This window comes from Corvus hawaiiensis, chromosome 1, assembly GCF_020740725.1.
Source record: "Corvus hawaiiensis isolate bCorHaw1 chromosome 1, bCorHaw1.pri.cur, whole genome shotgun sequence".
Classification (NCBI taxonomy): Eukaryota; Metazoa; Chordata; class Aves; order Passeriformes; family Corvidae; genus Corvus; species Corvus hawaiiensis.
In genome coordinates this window covers 51,575,225-51,588,047 of record NC_063213.1, presented here as the reverse complement: position 1 = coordinate 51,588,047, position 12,823 = coordinate 51,575,225, and the positions used below count along the sequence as shown (strand labels likewise).

Sequence of the window (12,823 nt, the reverse complement as noted above, 5' to 3'; positions counted from 1 at the left end):
GACTTTTTTCCATCCAAGATTAGAGATATTCCTTTGCTAACGTTCCTTCATGACATCAGGTTTACATTTCAGTGAACTTTTAAAGGTTTTCTGGTCCCCCAAAAAGCACACACTTTTAAACACTTTAGATAAAATTTCAGTTGAGTCTTTTGACCTCTCTTGATCCTCTTCCTGATTCCACTGTCACACATGCCCACTATTTTTCTCTGCAGCCTAACACCAAATAAATGTTCATATGATGTGGAAGACATTCTCCTTAACAATCCTTGATAAAATTAAGTCTTGTAAGTCTGCAATACCTTGACTTCTGGGCCTTCCTTATGATTTGTACAGAGAACTTTGCAGACAACTGACTGAAAGAACCCCAAAACTGACTTATCTCTTCATACATGATCTCCATTACGGGATAATAGAGCATAGCCAAAAATTCGGTAACTAAAAAAAGCAACTGTGCTAAATTAAATTGTCTTAAAATTAGCAAGTCAGATTTGATTCAGTTGTGGAATAGACTTTGAACTGAAATTAAAATAGATTAATTCAAATTTCTTGCTTTCAGGAAATCCAGCAACACTGAACTTGTCTAGAGATTTTATATAACTTTTGCAATTTGAGTGCCTTTAAAAATAATCATGTCCCAAACTAACACATTTCAAACATTTAAATGAACAAGCTGTTGCTTGAAATAGTTGTATCCATGCATTGGTATGCAAGGAAGACCATTAAAATGAAAACCATGAGGCAAGCAAAACTGTGTAAAGGCTATAGATTACCTATGCAATCCAAAATCCAGCCTACTGTTCCATCTCCACCACATGCTAGTACTCTGAATTCAGCAACATCTCGGAAAAAATTTAACCTAAAAAGAGTAAATGAAGATACCTAATTATGATCAATATAATTGTGCATTATGTAAACATTTTATGCCTTAAGACATTTCATTTAATAGTAAATAGCAAGTGATCACTTAAAATAAAAAGCAATTTTGCTTACGTATTCATTTTTTAGACAAATACTACCCAACGTTATTATTAATTATTATCAGTATTATCTGAAATATTTTAAACAAAATCAATAATTTAAGGGTTATTATGGTACACTAACACTAAAAAAAGTTTCTACCTGATGGTTAGTCCAACCTTTGTCTCACTTCAAGTCTTGTTTGAAACCATTATCAGAGAACATTATCTGTTCACCTAGTTGTAAATGGATAGGTAGTCTGTCAAGACAGAAAAGTCTATGTTGTCTAAATGTATTAGCCAGAACATTTATTTGTGAAGTTCTTTCTATAAAGAAAACTTCATACTTCTGGTAGGACACTGGTGCATATTAAGCTGGACATTCTGCGGTTGGTAAAAACAATTCTGCATCATGGTTTAATACAAAATGAGAAAGCAGCAGATTGAAGGCACACATTTTATCATCTTAAAAACCGTATTTTAAAAGTAAAATATCTTTGGTAATATTTGCTTGGCTATTTTTGCTTCCATATCCATCAAGTGAGTATCAGCACCTACTTAGCCACTTCATTCTATAACAATGTTGCATAATGCTAAAAAGTGAGGATATATCAGAACAACGCTAAGGTGCAATAATTTTACTTTAAAAGCATCATTTCAGGATAGCTTTTGATATATGCTGAAATCATCCCTTACACATAAACTGTGACTAGACAAAAAACTTCCAGTAATCTTGTTGTATTACTCTGTATGTATGTATATGTACATTCACATATATTGTATTCATTAGTGTTACAGATACCTTAATGGATATTCTACATTCTAGTGACCAGATCTGATTTCCAGTTTGCAATCTCCTAATAAATGCACAACTAATAAATACATTTTACACAAAGTCTTGAACACAAATAAATATAGACAATAGCTTGTAAGTGTTTAATTCCAACTGTTTTCCATATGAAATTTTAATGCTGCAGGGGGAATGGAGCTCCTGTCCTTAGAAAGTTTTAAAATTTTTTTGGACCTCTTGATAAAATCAAGAGCACATGAAAAATTACAGAGTAAAAGAGTTAGAACGGGAGAAGGAAATGAAAAAAACAATGACCAAAAAAGTTATGTAAAATGTAGAAGATGACAGGACAACTTCTTGTTCTATTAGTTTTTGACCAGAATTTCAATTTTAGCCAAGTTGCATAGAATTAAGCCCATCACATGTCCCACTCCCTGTAATTTTCTTTGCTCAGAAGAGCTCTTAAGCAATTTCAAGTGCAAATATAATGCCTGAAGGATGCTTATTCACCTTGTATTAAAGGCTGCCTTGACCTTCTCACCCCTTTTATGTTCTACTTCACACATCTGCAAGAAAAGTGCTGTAGGATTTCCTGTGATTCAAAATGTCGTGTGCCAAATCTGACTGGGTACACATGGGGAAGAGATCTAATAAGCATACGTGCTGAAAGGTCCTCTTCTGGAAGTCACCTCACACCACTGCAAGAGTAGGCACTGAGATATGCCCTGGCCCCCAGGTGTACATGTCCATCCCCTCACAAGGCCTGGCATAGAGACAAATGCTCCTGCCACCAGCATTCCCACTTTGACCCAATGTGTTGGGTTTGCAGAAAGTTACCAGGTGTAATTACATTGCTTCCTATACTGAAGGTATTTCAGCTTAATTTAAAGTCAAATTATAGCCCAGAGGTGACGTCAGAGTGACTTCTAAATTTTAAACATTTCTACCTCATGTAGCAGATGTGGAAAAGAAAGTCCAGAAAAAAACAACCAACTAAAACAACACCAAAAGTACAGGGTTGATTTTAGCATTGCTCCAGACTGGCAGAATATAGACCTAAACCTCTGCCATTTTTTATAAATAAGCTTCTTCACCATATGGCTATCAAACATTCTTTTTGTTTTGACTATATAGTTAATCTTCATCAGAAAAGAATAACTTCAAAAAAGTGGGGGACTGAAAAATCCGGCAAAATCATATTGTGAAAAACATTTTCAATAGGCTGCATTTGTATTTCCCTTGGAGCTTTTTATATTCACAGACAGTGAATTTTCCAAAGTATAGCATTAAATTCACATAACTTTTTCTTTTCATTAATATAAATATAATAATATTTAAATTATATATAAATAATATAAAAATAGTATAAAAGTCTAACACACAAAATAAATAAAATACATGTTACATTGTATATTTGCATATATAAATGTAGTGTATATAAATATAGTATAGCAGATATAAATATTTATAAAATCAAATTAATTTATAAAATTAAATATAGTTATATAATTATATATGTAAATAAACCTTATTCATTGAATTAGAATGTGCAGCCCACATTAGGAGTTGGGAAGGGAACACAGTTTTATAAGGTTTCATTCAGACTCAGTAAGCGTTACACTTGTAAAGAAAGAATTTCTTTCAGATTTCTTCATAGACCTTTACGGAGAAATTCAGTATTGCTTACCAAGAAAACTGTGCTCGGTTAGTGTTTTAATAGCACCTGTTACTTTTTATCCACCATTTTTGACATGTTTTCATAATCACTTCATCAAATCCATAGGAGTGCAGGGGATCTATTTATGAATAAAATACCAATGCTAGAGGATGTAACAATTTGATTTTGAATCATGCAATTAATTGATTTATGCACAGGTAGCAAACACATACACATTCGTATAAAACTTTTTAAGGAAAGACCTAAAGTATTTATTTAAATTTATTTAATTAATTTAATTTATTAGAGTAAAACTGAAGTTTTACTCATAGTAATGAAAACATAAATTGCAATGTTTTCCATTTAGTTCCCCGCACATGACTTTTGCACTTATATCCAAGTGCAGCGCACTGTGCAGAACTTCAGGTGCTCAGCCACACAAGGTGGCATAACAGGAGCAATGCATTAAATCTTCAGCATTCTTCACACAGTGGAAGCAAAACTTAAGACTGTCTACAGTCCAAGCAAAGAATAATCCACTAGTGGATCTCAGGATAGGTATAAGGTGCCAACACCACAGATGTCATAGAAGCAAAAATATTGTTAAACAGCTGCTTAAACTACATCTTTAAACTCAGGATTTAAGTTTCATATGTGAAGACTTGATGAATTCTAAGTACTACGGATTCGTGGTGTACAAAAATATTTTTTATCATTAGAGTACAATCAATCCAATGGCTTTGCCATTCTTTGGCAAAAATGTAATTCTTCCAAGAAAATATGGATCAGATTCAATATTTTGTTCAAAAGAAAATAACCATGCAGTTATTATTTTCTAAAAATACTCTTGGTGTATGTATCTTTCCAGAATTTGGGTACTCCAAATGTCCAATAGCAAAGAAATGCTCTAGCAATCAATTCAAATGATTAAGGAAATTCAAATAATCAAGGAAAATAGTGTAATTTTCAAAACAGGCCTCTTGCTTTGTGAAGGTAAAAAAGCCCAGGTGCTGTAGATTCCCAACTAAATTACAGTGTAAGTTGTAGGGAGTCAGTTTTGTTATCTTGGGCATCTTTTAAGTGGGCAGAATTTAAGATTTAGAAAGGCCTGTTGAGGCAAACTTGCAACTAGAATCTAAAAACTAGGTGTTCTCCAAATTAAATGATTAAGGAAGTTATAAAGAAATACAACTTTTGTGGATATAATTTCTATTATAGAGTATAAAAATACCATAAATTAGACATTTTAAATAATAGAACTTTAGGGAACAGAGGCCTTTTCAGAGGGACAAAGGCTTTGTGAAACGCCGACCTCTTCACAGAGTCCTGCGGCTCTGTGGCTCGACTGCTATTCATCCTGCTATTATTTACCTCTCTGTGAGGTGAACAATAACTGAATTTCAGATTCTTCAAGATCATTAAATCCACAATAACAGTTGTTGTCAGAAGTAGAAGACTCCTATAGAGATGTAACAACCAAACAGGGAAACTCTTTTCATGGCTAAAAACACAGGTGCTAGGCACAAATTACACAATGCATCAGCCCAGCAATTTTCACGTCACTGTGTTAACTGTGGCAGTCTGTAACTGTGGAGTACCTTTTATGCCTGTGTTCAGCTGCAGAGCCTACGAGGTTTTTCCAGCTCACTCATATTCCTCTACTGCCAATTAAAGAATGTCTAAACCATTAATTATTATACCCATGCCTAAAGTGTTGCCCTTTGGCTTAGAGCTTCTCGATTTTCAGGCCTCGCAGCAGGTCTCCATTGCTGGAAAAGAATCAATGCAAGAGTTGCTGCCATGAGGTTTATTTGCATCATGTACATATTTTTACATAGACTATGTACATAACGTGTCTTGACATAAACTGCTCCAGAAACCCTAACTCAGGCAGGCAAAGAAACTAACAGAAATGTCATTGCTACTGTTCCTGCACTGCTTCATGTACCTTCCCATCCATTATGAAAGAAGACAACACTTCCACTTCAGTAATTGTACATTGAGATACTGATACTAAAATTCATTGTCAACTTGTTCAGAGTATTTTTCTGTTGTCCTGCTGTATTCCAGCAGTTACAGAAAAAATACACAATAAATGGTATGAGGAAAGGTGGGGATTTTTTGTTATTTTTGGGGGTTGTGTTTTGGTTTGGGGTTTTTTTGTTGTTGCTATTAATTTGGAGTCCTGTATTCCAACACATTTCTCTGCAATAGCATGGCTATCCCACCAAAGAGATAGAACAACAGACATAGCAACTGATGCTGACCATTAAAAAAAAAAACAACAAACCAGCAGTTTCACAGTCCCCCTAAGATTTATGATTTTATTAGTCTCCTAGTTCCCTTGTCCTTTTCTCTGCTATTTGAAAAGAGGATACTTAGATTGTTGACAAAAATGAACTGGAAATATCAATTCATGTCAGCCACAGATGTTTGGAACTCAAGTTAGAAAACTTGTGAATGTTATCTTCTTGCTTGATGACAGCAGCCCATGAGAAAAATACCATCAAAAATTAAAAATGTTAACTTACGGGTTAAAGCAGACAAGTTGGCTCTACCAAAAAAATGCAAATTCTTAGCTAATACTATAAACATTCTCTAGGTTGAGTAAACACATCTGAAAAGAGTATTTGAAAGCAAAAAAACCAAATCTCAAAATAGGCTCAACTGAAATGTACTGCAATAATCATAAATGCTTTAAAATAAATATACATTATGTTTATCCCTTTCTACTAAATAACCTATTGGGATGAAGAATATACTTTTGCTTTTCTCTGTGCTGTACAGTACCCAGATCTGTTCCGTTTTGATCTAAATTTCATATATGACAACATAAACACAAAATTTTGATTGACAATCCAGTATAACTGGCAGTATAGAGATGGATGAATGAGGGGACGGAGGGATAGATGGATGGATGGATGGATGGATGGATGGATGGATGGATGGATGGATGGATGGGCAGGTTTTATTAGGCAATTCAGCCATTGCAGAAAACAAGTACTGGTAAGTGAAATAGCAGAGTTTATTCAACTTCTCACTTAATGGACAAATTATATGCAGCCTAGAAAGTATTGTCAGGGGCAAGAAGTGATGGCAGGAGATAAACTGGAAATTTAGGATTATTCATTTCTGTGAAATGAATAAAAAAATATACCAAAACAAGCAGTGTCTGTTTGAAAATTAATTAGAATTTTCTTCAAAGTGACTCTGAACTAAAACTACTTCGATTCCTAATAGAAAGAGAAATTGAAAACATTTTCTAAAAAACACTGTCCTGGTTCAAAAGACTAATGTTTAAATTGCCTCAGTACACGGTTTCAGCTTGAACTTAACACTGCCCTCTTGTGCCTCTGCCTTAAAATGCATTTTCTTTCACATAGCCAGATTCATGAAAACTAAATCACCAATGGACAGAAATGCAGCCAGATTTTTTTTTAAGTTCGATGAAATAAGATGAATTTCAACAAAAATATTTCAGTTGTTTTAAAAATCATCCTCTCAATTTCTAGCATGGCATTTCTACTATACAGTATGCAAAACAATATTGGTTACTAGCTTTGTCTCAGTTAATTCTGCCAGTCTATTTATTCTTTGAACTAAGAGTACTTAAATTTTCCATACGTGTCAAGACTAGCATAAAATCAACAAACTCCATTCGAATAATAAAAACAGCACTAGCATTCAGGTACAAGACAATTGCAGGCATGAAAGATGACATGCATGTCATTATCTCCATTTTTTTGAGCTGGTTTTGAACCATTCAGCAGGTTAACGTTAACCACACTGCAGTGCACGATATCTTCTAAAAGGATTGAGCCCAATATGCTTTTCACTATCATCAATGTTACACACATCTCAAGTCTAACACAATAAATAGCTGATAGAGTATAGTTTAAAGAGAGAATAGCTTCCTGTACATTGGGCCTTAAACCCAGAAGTACTGTCAGAAACAGAGCATAGTCTTTCCAGTAATATAAATGTGAAAACTGAAATGTAACTTTGCAGGGGACAAATCAGACAAGTTTCCACCTTCATCTTCTTTTCCTCCAACTTCAAAGAAAAAAAGTCTAAACAAATAAAAACTGCAAAGATTAAAAAGAGAAGTATTCAAACAATAGTGTAAACTTAATGTCAGTGAACATATATCTCCTAATATCCTTCTGCAACTCTTCACTGATGTAAAATTTCATGTATCGGTGACATAGGTAAATAGCACCCAGTACGTAAAAAATATTATACATAGCACATATTCAGTTCTGCTCTTATTTTCTTCTACCAAAGCACCCCCGACTTAAAAAGGAGACCAAATCAGGTGGCAAAGGTTGGTTGATAAACTGTAATTCTCCTGTCTTCACTAGAATGCAAATTAAGAAGAATCACGGAGGAAGCACATTAAGCAAGGGACTGCAATGCCAGCTGGTTCAGAGAACACTTCAGTCCACATAAAATGTCCCTGCCAGCATAATGTAGCCTGGCCAGTCATTTTCCAACCACTACATTTCCAAGATTATGTAACTGATAAGGAGTGTGCAGTCACCAATATATTACAGACACATATACATGTGCACATGTGTATTTATGTAAAAGAAATGCATGTCTTGCAGGTCAGTCTTTGAGGTCGCTGATATCTGTAACACAGAAGTAATGCCCCCGAGAACTTGGGTTGCTGATACGGCAGTTAAAGCTGCAACGAGAATTAAATTTATCCCACAGTTCTTATAATGCATATGTTTTCAGAAAACCATGCAGAATAATGCATGGTTTTCAGTAAGACATATGAGACATAGCTTTATTTGTACATGTAAAAAAATAATACCTATACATATCTGCAGCCATGCAGAGAACTGCAGTGTTGATACATTCCAAACATGCTATATGTATTTCAGTCTGTTCATTTGATTATACAGCATTTTATTAAATGAGTTCCTGGTAATAATATTAACTGTAGACTTACCCTGGCATTGGTCCATTTCCAGAAAGACTATAAACTTGACGAGGATTTAAAAGGTACTGAAATTTTCTATAAATTCTGAAGAGGTAAAAGAGACAAGGAGAAAATATTTACAGACATGTTTGAAATTTTTTTAAACTTTTCAAATGAAAGAATTAAAGAACTTAGAACATACTATAATTATTTGAACTGCAGGATCTCATTTATACAAAAAATCAAATACTTGAACACAGCAATTATAATTCATACATAGAGAAAGTTGAGACAGAAGTACTACAAGCTATTTACAATTTAAATGCTGTGTATAGACAGAAACAAAATGCAATAAGGAGGTATAATTACACAAGAAAAGGTGAATCACAAAAGCATTTCAAAAAGCATATTGATTTGTATTAAAGTAACTCCATGGCAAAGGAGACATTTTTTCCCGAAATTTATTGCAAACAGAGAATTACAAGTATAATTAATTGCAAAAGCTAATTGGCTTTGCCACCCACCAAAAATATCTCCATAGGCTGAAAAACATTATGATAGAGAAAACCTATGGTCAACTACATTTCTTCAGGATTACATTTGAATGGGAAGAAAATGAAAATGATTTGAAGCCATTGTTTTACTAAATTAGACTTATTTTAAAATTATCTGGATAACAGGAAGTAATTTACTGATACAGCATGACAAGCATTGGTCCCCTAAAAGGGACCCCATTTTCTGTCCTACCCTCAGCAATTATTTCTTCAAAATTGTAAATTTAGAAATTTGAGTTTACTTGTCCTAAAAGTATGATAGAGTTTTTTTCTTCATTACAAATATTGGAAATGTAATTTCCTACATTGACTAGAATGTGGTAGCTGATTCGTTTCTCACACAGAAACAAGAAAGCACACAAAAGAGTTGAAGCTCAGAATATATAAATATACACCTGGGATCTATGGCAATAGTTTAAATTACAAACCCATGTTTCTTGGTTTTAATTTTAATGTTTCTGTCCTTAAGCTAATTAATATTTTAATATTTTTGAGAAAACATTAATTTTTTCCCCTGAAATATTGCTTCCTTTCTTTATAATGGCTTAAATAAAATAGAAGCATAATAAGAGCTGAATTTTAGGTTAAAATGTCCACGTTTTCAAATATAGCAAAATAAAACTGTCTAGATACAATCTATGTGCACATTCAGGGATTTTTCTTTCCATATTTTTTTCTTAATAGCAATGCATAATTTTTCAGGGTAGCTGGAAGACAAGTGTGTAAAAATACTGAATACAAACAAATTCATAATTATCTCTAAAATTGCCAAATTGGAACATTTTCTTAACTTGTTAATTATTTAGTGATATCAGCTTCATAAAGCATTTTATTCAAGCACACTCACACAAGGTATCCCTGATGCCATTCCTGACAGAAAAAGTCAATATGAAATGACTAGTTTCATTTTCCAAGTATGTATGCATCATTGTCGATGGCTGTGACGATGATTAGATCAGACTTTTAAGAATGGATTTACAACATAATACATATTTTCCCATTTTACAAATGTAAAAGGAGAGTTTTTTAGTTAGTGTGTGTGATTTGCTTCTCAGAGACATGTAGGATTTAACTTGGTCAAAGGTGATGCTAATTTAATTTGCCTAGCTGGCCATAAGAAGTTCATGAACAGTATTTTTACGAAGTCCCAAAGGTCTAAGAGTTATTTTCCTAAAGTTTGGTGCTACAAAACATACTAGCCATTACCTACACTCACTCTGCTGTTGTCAGGTAACACTGAAATGCTATAAAAGCCTTCTTAATAAAGAGAAGGCTGGGTTTCTCTACTCAGAACACAGAAGTTCAACTGCAATGATGAAGAGATTACACTGACTCGTACTTGACTCGGTGCATACCATTCACAGGTTCCAGTTGAACATCAGTACCAGCTAATCACTTTCTAATGACTCATTGCAAATGACACATCAAGCTTTAAGATAGTAAATGCATTTACGTATTCTAGTCTGTGTAAAATTCATAAATTGATGGCTCATTTCCATTCATACATTCTCCATAACAAAAAAAGCTAGAAGCTGCCTATAAATGTTTCCTTCACACTAAGTTGTACCCAGACCTAACAGGGTGACACATGGATGTCAAGGAAATGGACAGTAACTTAACCTTCCGGTTTTACATCTACAGTACCAAACAGTGACACTGACAGGGCTCTGAATGCCTTGCTTCCACATGTAAGGAAGGAATTGGATGTGGTTTGCTGTCACTGGAGATTTGTGCAGACAAGGACATGCGGTGGTGTGGTGGGAAATGCCCCAAAAGACATTTTTGGGATGAAATGCAATTTCATGAACAAAGCCGGTTTATGAAGTTACCACTTGTCCACAAACAGCTGCGCTTCTGTGCCTATATTTGGGTTTATTCTGTGAACTGGTATACTAAAAATACTCAATTTAAAACACAAATCCTTCATTGTCATTTCTCTTTTTACCTAAATCATGCCCATGAATCTCATATAAACCTCAAAATACTCTGCTAGCATAACTGAGGAGGCAGAAAATTAACTCAGGAGCGGCCAAAGGAGCTGGCATCCTCTTTAAACAGCTCAGCTGCTGAAGAAAATACTTCTGAATGCCCCTTGGGCTGAGTTAGACTGAGCTGTCTTCTGAAGAAGAGAGAAAATAAATGGACAAAACCTTGCTGGCAATTCAAAACTGGCAGTAAAGTTGACTACACTGTGGAGAAACCTGGCCATGGCAATGCCTTCTGCCACTACTGGGGGATGCATCTTCAGTCATCTAGGGGCTCTTCAAGATGTGGCTAGTATAGGCTTAATTTAACCCTTATGTCAGACAAGGAAGAAGTCAAGGATTCCTCCCCAAAATTAAAAAATGCTAATGATCTTCTCTCTCAGACATACAGTATTTGAAAAAGATAGGTTGGAACTGCTTTTACATTTTGTCTCAATGTTAAATGAAAGCTCTGAAAGCCAGATCAGTCAGAGGGGAGGAGGGAAGAGCTACTATGAACCAAAGTTATTTGAAAACTGCAAAGGTTAAAAATATCATCAACCTGTATTGCACAGACACTGAACGTGGAGTCAGCAGGAAACGTCAGTGTACGGAAGCTGATCTCCAGTGCATCCAACAGCACATTTGTCAAGGAAACAATTGTGTAAACTCACCTGCTGGTCAGGCAAATAAACTGGAAAATGGGGAAGTGGAAATCAAAGTAATGAGTATGGCAAAACAACAGCATGATTTAGAAGGACTCCTATATGAGAAACATTACCTTTAACAATAGCCTTTAGAAGCACTACATGCTCATTGTACATTCTTTCTGTTGAAAGAAACTATTTTGTCAATAGTGTACCAAATATATATATTCCATTCACAGATTGTTGAAAACTGTTGCCTTGGTTAGTCAGATCATAAATGCAGACATCCCAAACTGATAGCCCTAGAATGAAATGGATGTCCTGCATTTTTTTTGGATGAAATTAACTGCACCTGTCCATTTCATCCATAACCACTGAAAATATGTTACAGTGTGATATAGCCTGAGCAATTCACTTGCCTGGGTTCGATGAACTCCTATTCAGTCTCATGCTCAGTTAAAATCCATTTCTGGTATGTGTAAGCCTTAAATTCATCCACTTTAATTCTATTTTTTTACTTTCTTCTTAATAAACATTGACTTATATTTTTGTTCTATTATAAACATATGCATTGTCTAATACACAAAATCATTCAAGACCAAATAACGGTAAATACACTTGAGTTTCACATGATGGGCAATTATTAACCTCTTAATTGAGAAGAAAAGATAATTGGGCTATTGTCATAATTCTTTATTTTGTAAAGTCAATGGTCTTTAAAACAGAAACCTATTCAGGAAGAAAATGCTATTTATCACTACACATTCTGAAAAAACTTATTTTTAACATAATGAAAGTTTTAAAATGTATTGATAGGACATGGTTGTAAAGAACGCATTTTTCTGTTCCGAAGGCACTTTTTCTACATATCCATTTGTTTCCCACCACCCCTCTGTTTGAACATTTAAAAACTAAAACTAAAGTACAAAACGTTTTTTACCTTTAAGTCATTCTCAGTTCTTTTCTTTTGCATTTGAGAGATTTGAAAAAAAATTACAAAATACAAGTGGAAACAAGAATGTATTACTGGGGGTGTGCATTTATTCAACTTGTTTTCAGTTGGATGCATAAACTCTCTCAAAGGGCAATGAAATGGGCTGTGTTATCACATGGCAAGACATAAAATCTCATACGGGGAACTGTGGGAACACTGGAGTCTTGACAATATGCAATAACCTTTCTGTTTTCAATGAAAGTCAATTAAAAATCTTAATTCCATTCATTGTGACCTCTCAAACACAGAGAGTCCTAAGTAAAAACTGAGGAATAGTTTTCAGTAGAAGATTTGCTTAATCTGAATGAATCAAGATAATGAAATTCTGATCTAC

General features: G+C 34.3%; 1 protein-coding gene across 8 annotated transcripts in view; it reads right to left on the bottom strand.

Annotated features, from left to right (window-relative positions):
* Positions 1-12,823, bottom strand: part of DGKB (diacylglycerol kinase beta) — a 382,874-nt gene that overhangs the window by 197,897 nt on the left and 172,154 nt on the right. For all 8 annotated transcript variants that reach the window (XM_048304406.1, XM_048304384.1, XM_048304373.1 and 5 more), the window contains 2 exons: positions 8,361-8,435; positions 771-856 (listed from right to left, as the gene is read on the bottom strand). In XM_048304406.1, coding sequence (XP_048160363.1) covers positions 771-856; positions 8,361-8,435 — 161 coding nt within the window. The remainder of the gene's footprint in view (positions 1-770; positions 857-8,360; positions 8,436-12,823) is intronic.